The sequence below is a fragment of the Cervus canadensis genome, chromosome 3, assembly GCF_019320065.1.
Source record: "Cervus canadensis isolate Bull #8, Minnesota chromosome 3, ASM1932006v1, whole genome shotgun sequence".
Lineage (NCBI taxonomy): Eukaryota > Metazoa > Chordata > Mammalia > Artiodactyla > Cervidae > Cervus > Cervus canadensis.
In genome coordinates this window covers 40,948,032-40,970,755 of record NC_057388.1, presented here as the reverse complement: position 1 = coordinate 40,970,755, position 22,724 = coordinate 40,948,032, and the positions used below count along the sequence as shown (strand labels likewise).

The 22,724-nt window shown below is 32.6% G+C and overlaps 1 protein-coding gene and 1 non-coding gene across 5 annotated transcripts in view; both read left to right on the top strand.

Moving 5' to 3' along the window:
• The window catches only part of PTPN12 (protein tyrosine phosphatase non-receptor type 12), an 85,540-nt gene that overhangs the window by 42,066 nt on the left and 20,750 nt on the right, over positions 1-22,724 (top strand). For all 4 annotated transcript variants that reach the window (XM_043462946.1, XM_043462949.1, XM_043462948.1 and 1 more), the window contains exons 3-11: positions 5,606-5,682; positions 7,248-7,343; positions 8,065-8,103; positions 11,033-11,104; positions 14,607-14,666; positions 16,782-16,924; positions 18,874-18,940; positions 21,008-21,085; positions 21,182-21,280. In XM_043462946.1, the coding sequence (XP_043318881.1) occupies positions 5,606-5,682; positions 7,248-7,343; positions 8,065-8,103; positions 11,033-11,104; positions 14,607-14,666; positions 16,782-16,924; positions 18,874-18,940; positions 21,008-21,085; positions 21,182-21,280 (731 nt within the window). The remainder of the gene's footprint in view (positions 1-5,605; positions 5,683-7,247; positions 7,344-8,064; positions 8,104-11,032; positions 11,105-14,606; positions 14,667-16,781; positions 16,925-18,873; positions 18,941-21,007; positions 21,086-21,181; positions 21,281-22,724) is intronic.
• Positions 15,056-15,160, top strand: LOC122439022. Its single transcript, XR_006268762.1, has one exon. It is a non-coding gene; the product is annotated as a small nucleolar RNA U13 (small nucleolar RNA).

Genomic DNA, 22,724 nt, shown 5'->3' with positions numbered 1-22,724 from the left:
CGCTGCACATAACAGCAGAAAACAAACTGACCAAACACCCTGCCCTTATAGAGCTTATAGTGTAGGCAAGGTGATGAACAATTCAAATGACATGTGTGGTCTCTCATAGTGGTTAGTGCTATTGAGAATAATGTAGTAGGAGTTACATAGAGAAAACTGAGAAGGAGGAAGCTTTATTAATTTTAACTAGAGATAGAGGGGGACGTTCAGTGCTGTTACACTGGCCCTCTGAAAAATAAAAGCCTTGCTTTGTGTTGTTTGCCAGTTTCTTTAGGAAATGGATTATTTGCCATAATCATCAAAACAAAACTGAGGGAGGTACTATTGTATGCCATTTTGCAGATAAAAAAGTGAGACAAAGGTGAAATAGCTTTAGTTCAGTTCAGTCCAGTCGCTTAGTCGTTTCTGACTCTTTGAGACCACGTGGGCTGCAGCACGCCAGGCCTCCCTGTCCATCACCAACTTAAATAGCTTGCCACACAGCTAATAGTGTGGTGAGCATTTAAACCCGGGCAGTTTGTATCCAAAGTATTGGTTTTCAGCCACAGTGATTTTGCTCCTAAAGACACATTTAGTGATGCTAGACATAGTTTGGTTGTTTGGTTCTTACAACTAGGATGTGGCGGGAGCAGGCCGCTACTGGCATCTCATGCGTAGAGGACAGGGAAGCTACTGCAACCTACAGTCTAGAGGCCACAGCCTCCTCACAACAAAGAAGAGCCAAGGTCAAATAAAAGTTAGTGCTGAGCTTGAGAAACCTTGCCCTAGAATCTGAGCTCTTAACCATTGTGCAATAGGCAGAGTAGCAGTACCTTTTTACTTTATTTAAGGTTTGACAAGTCAGTTTCCAATAAATTTCTAATCATTTTAATTTGGAAAATTAAATTGAAAGTAATAGTTTTTAGAAATACGTATTTTCCTCCTGTCATAAAAATAATGCAAATTGACAATTTCTTTTGAGTCTTTAGCATGACCAGTGTTTGCAGGTATTTTTTTTTTTTTAACAGCCTTATTGTGGTATAATTTAAATATCATAAAGTTGACCCATTTTTAGGATGGGGACTCTTTACACTGTTGATGGGATTGTGAATTCATTCAGCCACTGTGGAAAACTGTATGGAGTTTTCTCAAGAAACAAACAAAAAAATAGAACTACCATATGACCCGACAGTGTTACTCCTGGCTGTATATGCACAAAAAACAAAAACACTAATTTGAAGAGATACATGCATCCCGGTATTTTTATATACCCCAGATACAAGTCGTTTTTTAGGTATTATGATTTGCACATTTCCCCCCCCTCAGTTTTATGGTTTGTCTTTTCATTTTCTTAGTGGTGTCTTAATGCACACTTTTAATTTTCATGAAGTCCAGTTTATCAGTTTTATGGGTCATGCTTTTCATGTTCAGTTCAAGAACTTTTTGCCTAATCCAGATGACAAAGATTTTCTCCTGTGTTTTTTTCATTTCATTCCTGTAAGTATTATAGTCTTAGCTGTTACATTTAAGTGTATAGTCTATTTTGAGTTATTTTTTAATATGGTGTGAGGTAAGGATCTAAAATAATCTTTGAGCACGTGGCATTGTTCCAGCACCATTTGTTGAAAACTATCCTTTCTCCACTGAATTGCCTTAACTCTTTTGTTGGAAATCATTTGACCGTAAATGTAAGAGTTTATTTCTGGACCCCTTAATTCTATTTCATTGACACCAGATCACAGTATCTTGATCATTGTAGCTTTATAGTAAGTTTTTTTTTTTTTTAATAGTAGGTTTTAAAAGCAAGAAGGAGTGTTAAGTTCTCTGTGTTCTTCTAAAAAATTGGTTTGGTTATTCTCAGTCCTTTGCATTTCCATATAAATTGTGGGATAAGCTTGTCAATTTCTGCAAAAATTCCTACTGGAATTTTAATAAGGATTGTGTTGAATCTATGGATCAGTTTGAGGATAATTGCAATCTTAAAACATATTGCCTCTTTAAATCTAAGTGTTCATCAACGGATGAATTGATAAAGAAAGTGTTTATGTATATATATGTGCTGTGCTTAGTCGCTCAGTCGTATCCGACTCTTTGCAACCCTACAGATTGTACGTAGCCCATCAGGCTCCTCTGTCCGTGGGGATTCTCCAGGCAAGAATACTAGAGTAGGTTGCCATGCCCTTTTCCAGGGGATCTTCCCAACTCAGGGACTAACCCCAGGTCTCCCGCATTGTAGGTGGATTCTTGACCATCTAAGCCACCAGGGAACCATATATATAAGACAACTCTGTTTATTTAAATCTTTAATTTCTCTCAGCAGTGTTTTATGGTTTTCAGTGTACAAATCTTGTATTTTTTCTTTTAAAAAGTTTCTATGCTGTTGTGAATGGAATTATTTTAATTTTATTTTCAAGTTGTTACTAGTATATAGAAATATAGTTCATATTTGCACATTGATTTTTTTTTTTCTCTTTTTTTAATCCACTGACCTTCAGACGGAGAAGTCTGCCAGGCCCCAGTCCATGGGCTCACAAGAGACAGACACAACTTAGTGACTAAACGACCACGACCTTCCTGGACTCATTTATCTTAGTAATTTTTCTGTGGAAATGTTAGGATTTTTTACATATCAGAATCTTGTCATTTGTAAATAATGATAGTTTTACTCCTTCCTTTCCAATCTGAGTGTCTGTTTTGCCTTATTTCCCTGGCTGAAACCTCTAGTATAATGTTGACTTGAAGTGGCAAGAGCAGACATTCTTACTTTTGATCCATTAAAAGTAATTTCATAATCACTATTCAAAGATCACTTAGGTTTTTCTCAGGCTATCTTGGAGATTTGGTTTATTTTATGCTAGAATTATGCTAGAATGCATAATTAAGAAATTTCTAGATACTCCTTTGTCAAGGATGACCTGCCGCTTTTGTTTGTTGAAAGGGCTAAAACTGAGCTGGCTAGCCTCTAGAAGTGATGGATCAGGGTATTCTGCCTATTCCAGTGTTATTATGGAGATTCTTTTCTTTCTCACACCTAGGATTTATCAATAGGTGTGTGTTTTCTTGGAGGCAACAATATATTTATATATTGTTTTGTGTGTGTATGTGTATTTGTTGTTAGAATAGATGTTGATGTTTGTTAAAGAAGAAAAAAGCTGCTACTTTAAAGAGCCGCCTGTGTAGTGAATACTGGTTTTATGTATTTGGAAATGGCTCCTGGGAGACTGCAGAAGCAGGCAGCAAAGCCATGAAATGAAAAACAATCATTTCTTTCATATTCTTTAAGTTATTTCTCCTCATGTTTATGCTTAACAGGACCACCGATAAAGAATCTTAAAATATGCATCCTATGTTATACACAGCATAATATTGATGTTTAAATTCTCAATCATATTCTGTGATTATACAGTATGAAGCAGTGACTAGAAAATTTGCCTATGCCTTAGAGTGTTTAAAAAAAAAGCCATTAAAAAATTCTCATTGAAGTATGGCTGATTTACAATGTTGTGTTAGTTTTTGGCGTACAGCAGAGTGATTTAGTTACACATATACATTTTCATAATCCTTTTCATTATGGCTTATCACAGGATATTGAATAGTTTCCTGTGCTATATATTAGGTCCTTATTGTCTATCCATCCTATATGTAATAGCATGCATCTGCTAATCTCAAATTCCCAATCCTTCTTTCCCCCTTCCACTCTGCCTCTTGGCAACCACAAGTCCGTTTTCTATGTCCATCAATCTGTTCCTGTTTCATAATGTTCATTTGTGTCCTATTTTATATTCCAAATATAAGTGATGTCATATTGTATCTTTCTCTTTCTGACTTCACTTAGTATGATAATCTCTAGGTCCATCATGTTGTTTCTAATGGCATTATTTCATTAAAAAAAAATCCATTTCTGTGTCCCATCGTGAACTGACTGAATCAGACTTACTGCAGAATATGGGACTCAGAAATCTTGCTTTCTAAGTTGTTTTCCCCAGCCCCTTGTTGCTATGTGATCAGCAATAGCTGAGATGAGAGTGGCAAAATGTTGACACTTACTGAAGATGGGTAATGATAGATGAAGTTCTTTATACTATTTATTTTTATATACACATAAAATTTTCCAGAGAATTTTAAAAAAATTTCCAGCTTGTATGTAGCAGCAGCTTGGTACCAGTATTGGCAGTCATTTGGGAGCCACTGTGCTCATTGGACTCATAGTCCCCAGAAACACTTACTAAGGATCAGTGGTCAGCCAACTACTGTACAAAGTCTCTGTCTTTGAGATACTTTGTATATAGGCTGATAGGCCACATGAATAAGGGTAATTAATTGGGACCTATCATTATTGGCAAACATGGTAAGAAGAAGCATCATATAGTTATTTAACTGCCATTATACTGACTTCAGAATTGTTCTATTATCATTTACCCAAAGCTTAGCATTTTTTATATGTAGATTTCTGATCTAAAATAGCTTTTTAAAAAAGACATGTTGGATGTAATGAAACAAGGAACAAAGCATTGATACACATGCATGTATTCTCTTTCCTGGAAACATGGAAAGGGGATAAATAATTTTAATTGGAAACTAGTATGTCTTTCTTATATATCTCTTCCTACATATTTCCAAAGAAGATTTCACCAAAAATAAATAAATGAAATTAGCAGAACTGGGCCTTTGTATTAATGTACAAATTCAGTTTGTTTACTAATAAATTAAGTATTTTTCTTAAAAAGTTTGCTGGGGATTTTCTTGACAGTCCAGTGGTTAGGACTCCACGCTTCCACTTGCAGGATGACGGGTTCAGTTCCTAGTTGGGGAATTAAGATCCTGCATGCCATGCAGCGAGGCCAAAAAACAAAAAGTCTGTTAAGTTTATTTGTATTTGTTACCATTTCTGTATGTCTTTTTGTATTTTAATTGTCTTTAATAATCATTGTCCCTGGATTAGAAACAACCAAAATGATTGTGGCATGTTACATGTTATTAGGACCATGAAATTAGGTGATCCTACTACTTTAGTAGGATTTCACAGGCTCAAAATCTAGCCCCAGATATTTACTAAGTACAAAAGAAAGGATAGTAATTTAACAGTGGAGGTATCAGCTGACACCAATTTAGCTGAGTGAACACTACCCATTAATATTATTTGTCAAGTGAAGTATTCAGCACTTTTCACACATCATCTTAATTTACTTGTCACTTTTACTTAATTTTTTACTTTTACTTAATTTTTATAATTTCTTATAAAATATGAAAGTTAGAGTTCCTTAAAAGAATTCTGACAAACAAACTAATGTATTAAGTGGTTTTAGTGCTCACCACCTAAAATGCTTATTAAAAACTGTAAACATGTAAATCCCAAACTCTTGTATAGTAAATCGAAGATGATGCCCAGGACTTTGTATTTTTAAAAGAGGTTCTGAATATTCTGATTCGAACTTTGAAACACAGCTTTATAATGAGACCTACTTCCTATCAATATGATGTTAGAAATTACCCTGCTTAAAGTCAATTTTCATTCATTTTTTTAAAGTGAATAATTTTAGCTATTTAATCTTATTTATGGCTCATTAGGGAAAAAACTTGTCTGCTCATAGGACGTTATTTAAAAAATCCCTTTTTTTCCCTGTAGTTGATCATAGCCGAGTTAAGTTGACTTTAAAGACTCCTTCTCAAGATTCAGACTATATCAATGCAAATTTTATTAAGGTATGTATTAACGTTAAACGGTGTTTCTCTGCCATATTTAATGACTTCCTACAATACTAGTTTTATTAAAAAATTTTTAATTGCCTGATGTGATAGCAACAGTAAAAGAAGTAAAAATAAAGTCACAGCCATGACATATTTTTATGTTTTCCTTCTAGCATCCTTAAAGATTTTTGCTTAATTTTATGATAGTGGAGATAAAGTTCTTTGTTTATGTGTTTCTTCTTTTACATTGAAAGCTTATTATAAACACCTTTGTTGCTGATTAGGTGCTAAGTCACATCCAACTTTTTGTTGACCCCCATGGACTGTGTAGCCTGCCAGGTTCCTCTGTTCATGAGATTTCCCCAGGCAAGAATATTGGAGTGGGTTGCTGTTTCCTTCTCCAGGGGATCGTCCAGACCCAGGGATCGAATCCGCATCTCCTGCATCGGCAGGCAGGTTCTTTACCACAAGCCACCTGGGAAGCCTTTACTGATTGCTAAATTGTCACGTTTGTTATGTACACAAATGTACTTAGTCATTTCTGTTAATGAACCATATAGGGTATTTATCAGTAGAGAGATTCAGACTGCTACTTGAGTAAATAGAAGACTATTTTGTTCTGTTACTCTGTGCTTTTGAATTTATTTACTATAGTATTTTGTTGAGAAAAATATTAAGATGGTAAGAGTTATATGGTAAAATTAATATCAATGTCAAAATTGAAGAATTATGGTTCCAAGTAAAAGCTTTTTCCTGAAAAGTCAATTTTATTACAAATATGGCAGAGCCCAAAAGTAATAGTTAAACAAAAACTAATACATAGGGACTTCCCTGGTGGTCCAGTGGCTAAGACTTCCCACTCCTAATGCAGGGGTTCATTCCCTGGTCAGGGAACTAGATCCCACATACTGCAACTAAAAAACAAACAGAAAGCTTCCACATGCAGTAACGAAGATCCTGAGTATTGCAGCTAATACCTGGCTTAACCAAATAAATGAATAAATATGAAAAAAAAAAACCTAATACATAGTTCATTCTTTCAGATATAATTGATGCTTATGTTCTTTCATAAGGACATTTGTTAAAAGTTCTAGTTTTTAACTGTACCTAATAACACTGGCTCGCTGTATGTGCTGGTTTAACATTTTAGTCTGCTAGTTTGTTTGATATATTCTTGGGTTTACTATTAAAAGTATATTTAGTAGGTGCTTAAACCAAAGGCAGCTATGGAAGAATCTAGCTAAGAAAGAACTATTAGCTAGTTCTAGTCTTATTTTTTAGAATTGATGCATGCTTTTAAGTTTCTGCTAGTTAGTTTTGTTGACTAGGGCTTTCAATTCCTAGGTAACTAATAATTTTTAAAACAGCATAAGGATGTTTACTTTTGAATTCTATGAACCATGTTTCACCAGAAGCTGAAGTGAAATATATTTTGTCATGCTTTTATACGTTATTAAAGAAAAATTATTTGGAAATTGTTAGGTGAAAACAGCAGGAATGCTAATAAAATTTGAAAACTTAAAATTTAGGTAAGAAAATATTTTTGGTAATCATAATTTGTATGTTTTTAACTTTTTTAGGGTGTTTATGGGCCAAAAGCGTATGTGGCAACCCAAGGACCTTTAGCAAATACAGTAATAGATTTTTGGAGGATGATATGGGAGTACAATGTTGTAGTAAGTATTGCATGAAATGGCATGATTTTCTAGCCATAATGATGTGTTAACTATATCCTACAATATGACTTTTGAGTCCTAATGATATGTTAATTATAGTTAGTTTATTAAAAAGACAGAAACTGATGGCTAGGTTGTCTTGTTAAATTTTGACAAATTTGTTGAAATATTTCAAGAATAGAGTATGGCAGTACTTTAAATCTTGGTCTAAGTTGGTAGTATAAGACAACTACCAAACACTGATAGATGGGTGGAAGGACAGCTATGTGATAAAAACAAATATTGTCAAATGTTAATGGTAGAACATAGATGGTAGCTATACAGTGTTTACTGTAAAATTATTTCAACTTTGCTGTATGTTTGAAACATTACATTATAAAACTATTGGGATGGAAAGCAAATGTAATAACCTTCATGTTTAAAGACATTTACATTCAACCTTTAGTAAGCAAAGTATTTAATAGTGCTATTCTATGTGATAAATATCCTGAATGCATTATTTTAATTACAAAAGACATATCTGTAAGATTCAAAAAATTCAGTTCAAATCAAATACATCTTGTTATTTGAAACCAATTTAACTCATACTTTTAATATTAAACCTACCAGGTATACTTCTGCTCAGAATAAAAATAATTCTTGAAATGTTCATTTTGTTGGAAAAGTAAAATTGCATTTAACTGATATATTCTCAATCTTATCCTACCCCCTTTCTTTTTAGATCATTGTGATGGCCTGTCGTGAATTTGAGATGGGAAGGGTATGTATAACTGTTAACATTTAAAGTAATTGTGGAGTATTTTTTTTTATTACTTCATTTCTAGGGATATATATTCTTGGTCTTTTATTATATTCTTAGCCGTAGTTGTTAAAATAGTTAATTCTTTTCTCTTTTTGTGTGTTCTGCTGTTGCTTTCATTTTAACAAAAGGAGCCAAATCATCCTTAAGCACATAAAATACTTTTATATTTTATAGGTACATTTTATGATATATTTAAAATAACAGATTCTATATTGTTACTTAGTATTGTTACTTAATAGATTCTATATTGTTACTTAATTAGTCTTATAATATTTAATGGTTTGTAAGTAGAACACTGTTTATGGACAATAAAAATGATTTAAATAATTCTGATTAATTTACAGCTTGAAATTTCTAATTTCTGTCTGCCAATTCCACTACATTTCTGTAATGTTATCTCCAAAATAAAGAGAAGAAAATTCCTTAACTTGAAATTTTTAACATTGGTAAAAAATGTGTACAAATGAAATTAGTATCAAAACCATTCTGATCTCCTGCAGAACTGATTCCTAAATCGTCATTTTAAGCATGAACGTCTATAAATGTGACAAATAAATTATGTGATAGTTTGAAGTATCCTTATGCAAGCATAGTTCATTAACTGCATTATAGTTAAACTAAGAAATGATTTAAAAGTTGTAAAACTTATTAAAATTTTCAGCCAAGGATACATTGCATAAAACAAGATACTATATCTTTCAGTTATGTAAAATATTATTATTTATAAATCACTAGAAAACCTTATTTTTACCAGTAATTTTTGTCATTCCTCCCAACCACATTAGTTACCAGTAGCGGAAACATTAGCAATGGGACAGAAAATGAACAGTGTAAGATTAATATACAGACTAAGATACTGTTAAGTAATTATCTGTTTAAATATTGTCAGTATGTACTTCGGTACCATTATTATTATTAATTAGTTGTATTACGAAATTTAACCTTCCTAAATTTTTTTAAGTTACTTTTAAGATTTAGGCTTTGTTTCTCTTCTTTCTATTAATAAGCTCACACTGTATATCAGTAATAATGCTTAAAAGATAAAGTTGTATTGAGTGCAAAAACTTTTTGAACCTAATGACTTTTTTTGGATTCATAGTGTTTTGTTAGTTGGTTTTGTTGTTTTATCGGTCAGGGCTATGGATTCATTTGATAATCTCCACTTTGACTTAGAGTGTGACCTAATGGAAAGAGCACAGGTAATGAAATCAAACAAACCTACACTTTACTGGCACTTGGAGCATGGTGCAGTGAACTGCCCCCTCTGAGCTTCCGCTTCCTCATCTCTGAAATGAATGACAAATTATTATAAATTAAAGACCCTGATGCTAGGAAAGATAGAGGGCAGGAGGAGAAGGGGGTGACAGGGGGTGAGATGGTTGGACGGCATCATCAACTCAATGAATATGAGTTTGAGCAAACTTTAGGAGATAGTAAAGGGCAGGGAAGCCTGCGTGCTGTGGTCCATAGGGTCACAAAAGGTTGGACACAACTTAGCAACTGAACAACAATAAAATTCATATATGATGTTTAACACATACATTTTGGTATCAATTGTATCAGTAATTAGTTCATACCTGGAATATAAATACCAATATAATCTTTACTAAATGTTGCTCTGAATGAGAGCCATGTTAGTCACAAACTTTCAATTCTTACTAAGTTAATCTCCTATAAACTTGTTTTCTGCTTCAGGATATTAAAGCTTTACTAAGTGAAAGACCAAGAAGAAGAAAAAAACCTTCAAAATAATTAATTTTATCATTTTCTATAAATTCTACTGGGAAATGAAGTTTGTGACTTTAAACCTTCTAAAATTTTAGTAGTATTTACTCTAAGCTAACTGACATATTAGGCAGTTCTACTTTTTGCCCTGAGAGCAGTATTGTCAACTTACAGTTAATTCCAGCCTATAAGTAACAATTCCACTTACTGTATTTAGAACTATGAGGATTTAGTAAGAATGATGTATTTCCCGCTGCTAAAATGTATATTTTAAGCTAGATTGTCAGTTATAAAGACTTTCATTTTATTGGGTCTTACTGGTAAAATTACATTATTTCTTGCATCAGAATCACTGGATCTTCTATGAAGTTAGACTTTTATTCACTTACCTAAATTTTTAAAATAATAAGGCTTAATACTAGAAACCAATGTAAATGAATATTCTACTATTTCTATACCTGTTTATTATGGGAAAATAAGACAGGATACTGTTTGATTATACCTTCTCTAATCTAAAATAAAAGTGAATAGTTTAAATAATACATTATTCTTGTATAGTGTTTTTACCAACAGTAGAACATTTGAAATATGCTCAAATTACTTAAAACAATCATGTAAGATAAGGATTATTATCCCTGTTTTTATAGGTAAAGGAACTAAATGTAAACAAATAGTAAAATTGCTACCTGTAACATTTCTTATACCAAGTGGAGTGCTCTTTCCACTATGCCACAGATTTTATACTTAATGAGAATTCAACTAGGTATTATAGATATTGTCATTTTATAGCCATTAAAACTTACATGCTAAATTTCTTACACTAAATTGAGCAACTTCTTATACTAAATTGACCTCCTTGTGCTAGGCATTTAAAAAAAAAAGCAATTTTTCTTTTCTAGAGGAGGATCTTTGGAGTCTATATAACAAGCAGGTAGAAACGAACAGTTTATACACTTAGTTGAATAAAGTTCTTATTACTAATCTTGATGAGGAATTAGTAGCCCACCTTTAAAGAGTTGGATACATCTAAGCTCCTAGTCCCTGCCTACTGACGGCAGTTGTTTGTTTTCTGGGAATGAAGAACAAGTGGAACACAAAATATTTGTAAAAGTTCAAATAAAACAAATTATCAGTTATTTACTAACCTTTTTTTGGACAACAGAAAAAATGTGAACGGTATTGGCCTTTGTATGGAGAAGACCCTATAACATTTGCACCATTTAAAATTTCTTGTGTAAGTACTTATTTTCATATACATTATTTAATCAGGTAGTGGCTATGTCAGACTGATGAGTAGTTAAATTATAATATGTGCTGACTTATGGGTTATATAAGCTAAGCACTCAATGTGTTCATGTGAATCTATAATTATAATAAACAAATATTAATAATGCTTGTTTTATACTGCTTTTTAAAATTTGAGTATAATTGTTTTACAATATTGTGTTGCATAATGCTTATAAATTAAGGAACTTTGAGAATGACTTTTCATGAATGTATAATTTCCTTATTATGTTAATTATGTCTTAGTCTTTGCATGTAAGTTGATTATAAGTGTTACATATCTAAGAATAAACAAATAACTATGCTCTTATTCAACTAATGGGAAAGATCCTTGATGATGAAGCATAGTTTATGATGTTAATCTTTCATATCTATGTTATTCTCCCCAGAATTATTATAATTATATACAAAGATAGGTTTGAGAACCTCCATCCTAAAAGCAGAGATTGACCCTTTATGGCAGGAAACTTGACATAAAACTTAAAATAGATACCTATTTGATGAGCTTTGGAAATGAATTAAATTCAAGTTCTAAAACTAACAAAGCACAAATCTGAGAAGATGAATTAAAAAACAAAAACAATGAGGGGGAAAAAAGAAACAGCAAGCTTTAGAATAGAACCAACACTTTGCTTTGGATTATATATGATGGTGTCTTTTTATAATCACTTAAAAGAAAATTGTCTTATTTGTTCAACTCAAAAGACCATGATCAAGCTTACATGAAAATAAAATAACTTCGCTATATTAGTCAGGATTTTCCAGAGAAACAGAAGCAGTAGAATGTGTATATACAGAAAAGAGACTATGGAGGCAGGTAAGTCCAAAATCTGCAGAGGTGCGCAAGCTGGAGATCCAGGACGAGCTGATGCTTCGGTTTCAGGCTGGAGACCCACAGCCTGGAGACCGAGAGCCAATACTGCAATTCTAGTCTAAAGGTGGGGAGGCTGAGACCCAGACAAACTAACATTTCAGCTCCAGTCCAAAGACGGTCAGCTGTAGAACCAGGAAGAGCCAGTGCTGAAAGCAGTCTCCTGGAGAATTCTCTCTTACTTGGAGGAGTCTGATCCTTTTGTTCTATTCATGGGTTAACTGATTGGATGAGGGCCAGCCACTCTACTCAAAATCCACTGATTTAATTGTTCATCTCACCCCAAAACTCCCTCACAGGAACACCAAGTATAATGTATGACCAAGAATCAGAGCACACCGTGGCCAAGCCAGATTAACACATAAAATTGACCATTACATTACCCATCTCAAAACTGTTTTTTATTTTGTTTTCCATGGTTAAATGAAATATAATTTCTATGATCTTACTCGTCGTCGTCGTATTCAAGCAGTCCTTAATTTTATGACTTATTTGTCCTTAGGACTTCTGAATTCCTCTTATGCTGCCAGGAATTTAGTGCTTTCTTGGTTGATTTAGATAAGGACTCACGCTATGTTCCCCAGTCTCCTTTACAATGCAGTGTGATTGTTAGAATGTTCACTTTAACTCATATTTATAACAGCCTGCATTTAATATATAGTCAATTCTCTAAAATCCTGGTTAGAATTAACTGTGAATTAAATATTTAAAAATTCTACTGCATTTCATATTATTTGCAATGAGTAAAAAACAGTATATAACCATATTGTACTTCTGTGACAGAACACTACCTAATCCCACCCCTACCCACCCCCACCCCCCTCCCACCCCCCCCCCCTAGTTTAGAGAGTATTCTACAGAATTAAGTACCTGGACAGTTCAGGAAACTTAGTTCTGTGCAATGTGCTTATGTTGAACATTTTTAAATTTAAATGTACTAACTGTAATGAATGTCACAATTTAGGTGACAGCATATAGTGATTAATTGTCAACAAAAAAACAAAAATTTTTTAACAGGCAAGGATCAGGAATAGTAAACAATTTATCATAATGAATAGAGAAAAGTAGGAAAGAGTTTAAAATTTGGAAAAAGATGAATTGATTTGAGGATTAGTTTTTCAATTGCACTAAAGAGTAATTTTTTAAAGTCCTGTTAATAAAAAGTTTGATTTGATCAATAAGAGCTGGTTTGATTTGTCAGTGATGGGATTGCTGAAAAAGCAAAATTTTTCTTTCAAGATTTGAAAATGGAAAGTAATTTGTATGTCATGTGATTGTTTCAGAGAACTCAAGATTTGTTATCACTGTTGTAAAACACAAATCAAATGTATGACTAGAAAGCAAGGTAGTGAAAATAACCATAGTAAGTGATTTGACTCGACTTGGCAATCAGAGTGTTTAAGACTGAGAGTATGGCTGATTCATGTCAATGTATGACAAAAACCAGTACAATATTGTAAAGTAATTGGCCTCCAACTAATAAAAATAAATGAAAAAAAAAAAACTGAGATTATGAAAAAAAAAAAGACTGAGAGTATTAGAAGTTCTCTCGATTTGGAGATGGGAAAGAGGGCGAGTTGGTGAAGGGTGAGGGCCTGGCTAGCAGGAGCTCAGAAGCATGTTGCTGCTTGTAACCACTTCGCTCAGCACTGCCCATGGGTCAGTCTAGCCCACTGCCTGTTTTGTGAGTGAAGTTTTATTGGCGTACAGCCGTACCCACTAATTTACATATTTGCCTATCATAGCACAACAGAGACTTTATGGCCTACAAAGTCAAAAATATTTATCTCACCTTTTATAGGTGAGCAAATGTTGTCTTGGACCAATGTTTTCATTTATTCTCTGTTTTAAAAACATACTTTCCCCCTAACGTTATTTGAAAAGTTCAAAATAAATTATCATGGTTTATAACATTAAAGCCGGAATAATGTTGACTTTTTTTATTAATAAAGCAGCATATCTGTTGCTCTTGACAATCGGTATCCTCGCATATCTGTAGTTTTAGTTAAAAAAGGCAAAAAAATAGTTTACTTAGTGACAAACTGATGAAGAGGCTTCATTCTAATACCCTGACAAATAACAGTAAGAGACTTTTAAAGTGACTATGTTGTCATCAACCAAAATAATAATTTGGGATTTTCTGAATGCATCCTTTTCCTTACCTATTTGGCAACCATTTAACTCAGAGTTTGAGTGTTAGGTAGAGAAAAATCAAGCATAATAGATAAAATGATTGAAGGTGTTTGTAGGTACTTAGGAGTGACATTTTGTTTGTAGGTGTTATTTCTATTGCATGATTCTGGTGATGGTTGTCACCTTGCAAGTATTTTGTTGGATGATCCACTCCTAGCCAAGTAATTGGTTGACAGACACTTCTGTTTAAAAACAAACTTCTAAATAAAACTTAAATAACCAAATTGATGACTTTTAGAATGTTTGTTTTTATAATTATTAGACATACCTAGAATTCTAAAGGTGGTAATTTCATATTGTAAACTTTAAATATGAAATTATTATTTTGGCATGTAAATATTTTTGTTTTAATCTTCTCACTGACTCACAAGTGTTTCTCTTTATTTAGGAAGCTGAACAAGCAAGAACAGACTACTTCATTAGGACACTCTTACTTGAATTTCAAAATGTAAGTATTTTCCATTTAGAGACAGTTTCTAAGAATATGTACCTAAAGAGAGGATATGTGTAAACAGTATACTATCTTATCATACATAGTTAAGGAGATGTGTTGTTTTTTTTGTCATGTAGTGTAACAAAGAAGAAAATCAGATGTAATATTTTAAGTAATATAAACTTTAACTCACTTAGAATCTTTTCCTAAATATTCACACTATGGAATAATTGGTTTCTTTGCTGTAGATATTCTTCCTCTATTTCAATAAACAGGTTATGTTATTATTTACATAATTATTACCCACTTTTACTAGTTTACAATGTTTCAGAAAGAGACAAGCCACCATTAAAGCTAGTCTTCGGACTTCCGTGGTGGTCCAGTGGTTAAGAATCTGTCTGTAGATCCTTTTGTAGTTCATGAGCATGATGATTGGGTGTTCACGCTGCTGCGTGACATGTGCCTCCCTCCAAACCTTGTTAAGACATTGGCACATTACCTGTCTGACGTTAAAAAAAAAAAAAAAAAAGAATCTGTCTGCCAGTGCAACAGGTCCCTGGTCCCAGAAGATCCCACTTGCCTTGAGGAAACTAAGCCCATGTGCCACAACTACTGAGCCTGCTTGTCTAGAGCCTGTGCTCTGCAACAAGGGAAGCTACCACGATGAGAAGCCGTTGCATCACAACGAAGAGTAGCCCCCATTCACCACAACTAGAGAAAGCCTATGTGCAGCAATGAAGAGACAGTGCATTCAATATCTTGTTTTTACTTGAGGCCTGTGACTTCAACAGAACTATATAAAATGACATTTTTTTCAGGAAAAAATCAAAGGAGGAATCAAAAATCTGACGGCTATGAGAGAATGCCTATCAATTCTTCCTCAGTCTTAAATTTAAATCACTTTAAAGTAAATAAGCTTGGCCATAAAGCTTACCATTCTTCCCCAACCAGTGCATTTATAAACATACTTAATTCCTTCCTGATTATAAGTAGACATGGTTCCAGTAATTGTAGCAGCACCTGACCCGACTAATCGTTTCCCTTTAGTTGACTCAATTATTATCACTTTGGTTGCTATTTTTTAATCTGTACTAATAATGATAGGTACTGTATGGAATTTCAGTAGTGTATCAGGCATTTCAGCCCTCTTAGCTTGTATAGGGGTAGATACTGTTTTCTCCATTGCCCCCTGATGAAGATGGTCTTTGAGAAGTTAGGTAACTTGCCTAAAGTTACTAATGACAGAAGCAGAATTTGAATGCAGTTTTGCCTGAATTCCAAGCAGTGCTTTTTCTGCTTAACACCTAGAATAGCCACTCTTCAGGTTATTAAAAATTACCGAAGTTTCCAAAGAGCTCTGGTTTATGTGGGTTATATCTTTTTAGCATTTACTATATTTGAAATTAAAACTGAGTTTTTTTTTTTTTAAATACACAAGCAGACATTCCATTAGCTCTCAAAGTGATGACATCATCCTAAGTCACGTAGCCTGGAGAAGACTGATGAGAGAATGAGTGGAAATGGCAAATGACACCTTAGTATTATTAAAATAGTGTGAAAGCCATTTCACAAACCCCTTGAAAGGGTAGAGAGATGGATGGCAGCCTGCACCATAATTTGAGTAGGTTTGGGTTTGGAAATTTTCATTTCTAATTTTCTTTTTCATTTAAATAGTCTATTAGCCTTCTAACTACAATAGATTCTAAAATGATACTTATGGTATATTTCTCACCCATTTACTACTGTAGATTAACTAAACAGTATATATAGTATAATGGTTAAAGTGCAGGTTTTGGAAGTAAGACTGCCTGCTTTCAGATCCCATACTGTCATCTGCTATGAAACATTATGCAAGTTATTCTTTCTGTCTCAATTTCCTTACCTATAAAATTAGGGTAGTACTAATAGTACCTTCCCCATCGTATTACATGGGGGATTAAGTAAAGGTATGTGATAAATGTAGGCTATCAATTTTTTTTAATGAGGTGCTGAATATGACATATATATCTTAGAAATGGCAGCAAAGTGAGATGTACAGCTTTTCTGTATGGTTTAAAATTTCCAACTGTATTTTCATAAAAAATTTATAACTGTATTTTCATAATGGTTGAATTTCTGTTATTCTTGAAGGAATCCCGTAGGCTGTATCAGTTTCATTATGTGAACTGGCCAGACCATGATGTTCCTTCATCATTTGATTCTATTCTGGACATGATAAGCTTAATGAGGAAATACCAGGAACATGAAGATGTGCCTATTTGTATTCATTGCAGGTACAAAAGAATTTTCTAAATATTAATTAAATATTTTTCAATATAGATGGCATTATAATGTGGGTAATGTATAGCATTTTGAAACATAAGTTTGGAATTTCATTAGATTGGTCACTATATGGGTTTCTAAATAGTAAAAGCTATTTGGATCCTGAGGCAGTTTTCCTTCTTAATTTTTTATTTTACATTAGATCCTTCCAAAAGACTTAAAATCATAGTACTTATTGCATAAAACAGCAATTTATTTTTTAAGTGACTTATACCTGCATTCACATTTGTTATAAAAAGTAAATGAAATTTTTTGGGCTCAGAGGTTAATTAACTCAGGTTAATTCAATAGTTAAAAGATATTAGTGGAGTTATATTTAAAATGGGTAGCCAACAGGGGCCTACTCTATAGCACAGGGAACTCGGCTCAATGTTATGTGGCAGCCTGGATGGGAGGGGGGCTTGGGGAAGAATGGATACATGTATATGTATGGCTGAGTCTCTTTGCTTTCCACTTGAAACTGTCACCTCATTGTTAATTGACTTGAATATAAAAAACAAAAAGTTAAAAAAAGACATTGGTGGTGATGGAGCACCAAAGATAGTTTTCTTAGCCAGTTGGTCAGATTGTGATGCCTGTGTTAGTGACGTGAAAGGGCTGCTTTTTCCTTATGAACCAGAAAGGTGACCTGCTGATGTAGACGTGGGCATCAGTTAGCAACCTGCTTAATTAAAATTATTTTTCTTTAGTTCGTCTGTGATTAGTTGAGTCTAAGTAGCTAACTGGTTAAAAAGAGAAGGGTCTGTTTAATTGTAGAATTGTAAGATAAAGAAATTGCTTTGGCTTGACTTCTTTACAAGTTAACTGAAATTATTTCCTGTTGTATTCATATTGTCCAGCCAATGTATATAGGTCATAAATCCAATTTGATGTGAAGATTTTCTTTTAATAAAATAAGTTGATCATTTAATATTTTTGAACAACCAAAATATTACGTTAACTGTAGTGTTTCATTGATATGGTTGTCTTTGTAATATCACACTTTTAACTATCAAGTTTTAAATACATATCAGTTAGCTCTAATAACTCTTAACTCTAAAATTTTAGAAATGTTTTGATGTGTGGAATTGACAAATCAGTGCTTTAAAATTAATATTATTGATGTCTATTGTTAAGAGCTTTTTAAAAAACCATACAAAATTGCTTATAATGTACTTTATCATGAATTCTTAGATTACATGTTTAACAAATTACTGATATTTCTAAAAGTTTCAAAATACATATTAAAGTGCTGCCCAAATTTTTTTCTGCCTAAAATTATCAAAGATGTCAGTAACATCTTAATTTACTCATAGTGATTTTCAGTCCTTAGTTACATTTGCCTCCGTCTAGCTGAAAACCAGTTGCTTTAAAGTATTTTTGTCATGTTTTAAAATAACTAACTTTGATATTTTACTTTACATTCTTTAGGTTCTATTCTTCAGGAGATTAGAAAGCATTAGTGGCCTTTCTTTCTTTAGTGTAATCACTGCTTATGTTCAAACCAGTTTCTAGGGCTTGTTAATCTTCATCTTCCCTGTACCTTTTGCAAATTGAAATGATGTAGATTTCTTCCTCTACCAGAGCTATCTAGAACATAGTATAAATTTATCTCTGCAAGGTATTTTGTTAGCTAGACAAGGTTTCAAGAGGTAGACAGACTTTCAAAGTGAAGGCTTCAGGCTTCTAGGTATTACTCTTGAAAGTTCCTTAAATTAAAGGAAAACAAGATATAAATCATAACATTAAGGATGTTTGCCTGCACACACCTTAAGTTGTACTTTACTTACCAAATGAGTAGAATTTTGTCAGCTTTCTTAAATGATTTTTTGCATCTGAGTATTAACATTTCCATCCACGTTTATCTTATAGTTCTTTTATTTAAAAAATCAAATTTTTTTTTCAAATTTTATATCCATAGTGCAGGCTGTGGAAGAACAGGTGCCATTTGTGCCATAGATTATACATGGAATTTACTAAAAGCTGGGGTAAGAATAATTTTTATATAACATTATATCTAATTCATCTGTTACAGTTCAGTAAATTATAGCATACGTTTTATTATACATGTTACTACTTTTTTAGAAGTAGCTTTGCTATGTAAGAGATAAAGGCAGTGAAAGGTATAAATGATGCATATTAGCTTGAGATAATACACTGGGCAGCAAAATAAACATATTGTCACTCATTTGTTCTGGATGAATTTAGACCTACATTAGACATGTACACTCTGCATTGACTTTTCAAAATACTGCACCCCTGTTGCCTTTTATATTTATCTATGTATAAATATAATCAATTCAGTGAATATTTATGTCTACCTGGAAACATTATATAGTATAGTGGTTAAGAATGCTGACTGGAGCTAGACGCCCCCAGGTTAAAATTCTGGCTCTGTCATTTACTAGTTGTGGGATCTTGGTCAAATTACTTGATCTCATTGTACCATAATTTCTTTATTTGAAAGTGGGAATCATAATGTCAATAATTGAAGAATTAAATAAGTTCTTAAGAAACTTGTAAAGTTCATCACTACTATGTGTGGCAGGTAGCAAGCGTTCCATTTACTGTTAGTTTTTATTATTATCCTTGTTATTACTGTTGCTACTAGTTCTGTTTTCAAGAAATTGGTTGTGATACCATGGAGGATATAAGAAATAGCCTTCATTACAGATTTAAAAAGCATAAGTCTCCTCATTATATGTAGATTTGGTTTATTTGCTGATTCAATAGTACATTCATTTTCTATGAATTAGGAAGAAGTTTTATTCTTCACAGCATTATAGTTTCTATGAATATGTCAGTCTGTCATATAAAATACAAACAATAAAATTTATTTTCTTTTCCTTTTCTTTTCCTTTTTTTTCTCTGCCTTTCCATTTTGTACTTTTGCATAAGGAATATTTAAATTTTCAATAGTTTTTTCAAAAAGCCTGTTAAGTTTTATTTTTGTATTCCCCCATTCTAATCATTTCCTGATACTTATATGAAAAATTTTAAGTAGCTTTATAACACATTTTAACATAAAAATTAGGGATTAAAATCGGGATGGGAAGCATTTGGATGAATACAAGCAGACAAACATCTTGTCATTTCAGAAGGATTGTGTATCTTGAATATAGTCCCCATTTGATTGAGTTTGACATAACAAATATAATCTTAAGCCTTAGGTTAGGAATTGATAAAAAAAATATTTTGATATATGTCAAGACTCTTAAGCAGTGAACCTAGAAATCATGTTTAACTTTTCTATCTTCATCTCTCCAAAATATTCTTGCTGATGACCAAGTTCTAATAATTCTGCCTCAGCAATATGCCTCAAATCTGTTTCTACTTTTCTTTTTTTTTTTTTCTGGACTGCTTCAGTAAACCTCTACCAGTTTCTCCCCTTTTCACTCTGTTATTTGCCCTGCTACAGAAGTTACCCGAATATCACATCTGCTCATGTCGTGGTTGCCTATTGTAGTAGTTAAAATACCAGGTGTAGAAACTTAATTCTGTAGGATTCACAATCAGTCTCCAGAGACGTAGCTCTATTACAGAGACAGCCAAGAAAACACTAGCCTATAAAATGAATTCAACTAGCCTATAAAATGAATTTAAAAAAAATTTTATCATGTTTGTATTCTGATACCAAGTAGCCTTATCTTTTCTCTTTTGAATAGCTCTCCTTCATTCAATCTTTCCGTTAGTTTTATCTACAACAAGTTTCTCTATTCCCCAAATAGATTATACATTCTATCTGCCATGTTTGTGTATATTTCTTTCATTTTCCACTCACAATATCAGAGTTGGTCACAGCATCTTTACTCCCACTGTATTGCAACCATACGTTGGCTGGACATTTATCTGTCAACATATCTGGCTCACTAACTTAACTGCTGAGAGTCAAGATTAGTTCTTGGCTCTAGACAGTCTCTGATACATGGTAGGTAGTGCTTAATAAATGTTTTCAGTTATCCAGCTATATATAACATCTGTATGAAAAGCTGAAGACTGTTACACTGTTTTTCTGAATTATTGTCCAGAGTTCATGTTTAAATTCTTTGTTTTAGAAAATACCAGAAGAATTTAACGTTTTTAACTTAATACAAGAAATGAGAACACAGAGGCATTCTGCAGTACAAACTAAGGTATGTTTTTCTGTTTCACTTTATTAAGTGTATTTTTATAATTGCCTTCATTTTTTAATGTCTTTTCCCTTGTTTATCACTTCATCTCCTTAATAGGAACAATATGAGCTTGTTCATAGAGCTATCGCCCAACTGTTTGAAAAACAACTACAACTATATGAAATTCATGGCACCCAGAAAATGACTGATGGAGTGGTAGGTGTTCTTTGCCTATTAATTTTAGAAAATTTACTTTTTACCAAGATGTGATATTTAGCTTTTTAATTTTCATCTTGTGTTTTATCTAATAATAAATATCTGTTACTTATTAGTTTTATTTAATTCCTTTTCTTCTCCCTATTTCAGTCTCTACTGTGATGAATATTTAATGACTCTAATAAAAGTTAAATAATATTCTAAATAAGTTATGAATTTAGATCTTAAAAATTATATAATTCAATATCATTTCAAGTATAGATTACTTTTAACAAATTAACTGCATTTTTGTCTCCCCTTCCATCCAACAAAAGAAATTCTAAGTTGATTCTACATGAATTTTATTTTGTTTTTGGTCATCATGATATACAGCTTTGTTATTACTTTGTATGTACTTTTTAATTAAGTAGAATTATAGGATCACGATTATGTCCCTTTGGGGCTTTAGTTCTTTGTCATTTTAGTGTTTTCTCACAGTGCTCTCTTTCTGCCTTTTTAAAAAGTACTCCTCTTACTTCCTCTATATAATCATTCTATCCTTGAAGGTATTGGGCTATATTTTGGAGTTTTTTTGGATAAATTTCTTTACGTCTTTATTATTGAACCTAAGTTAACTGTCACTTGATAAACCAATTTAGCCCCTATAACTTAAGTAAAATGAAGATATTAGTGGCAAAACTTACAACTTTTGTTTTAATTTTTTTCCCCCTTTATGTGGTTTTGGCAATTTCCGAGACTATTTGTTTGAAATATCTTGGTGTTATAAATGAGAGATTTGTTAACCAAATGCTTATTGCCTCAGTGTGTCAAGTAATCTAATATTGACCCATGGATTTGGGGGATAGTGTATTTCCTTTATTAGACATGTGATAGTTTCGGATTTTTAAGATTCATGCATGTGACCTCATTCTTATTTCCTTCATCAACAAAGGAATCATTGTGCAACTATGCCTCATGTATTATCACATCTGTTTTCTCTTTAGTTTAATTAAAGCCTGTTATAGCCTGTGCTCAACATAGCCAAATATTTTATAATATAAAATAGAATGTCTGTATATTACTGTGTATAATTTTACTTGAGACTCCTTTAAATTTACAAAAACTAAGGAAGCTACATTTTTCTTGAAACTTTAATTGAAAAATATGTTTTTCTCCATAAATGCAATATTAATTTCAAAGTTAAAGTTTTTATATTTCAGAGTTATACCATTTCCTTATTTCTAGAAACAAATATTTTTAATGTATAGAAATTATTTACATTAATTTTTGTTGAGATATAATTAACATGTAACATTACTTTCCAGGTGTACACCATTGTGATTCAACATTTGCATATATTGTGAAATTATCACTATAATAAGTCCAGTTAATATCCATCATCATACATAGTTAACAGAATTTTTTTCTTGTGGTTAGAACTGTTAATATTTGTTTTCTTATGTGC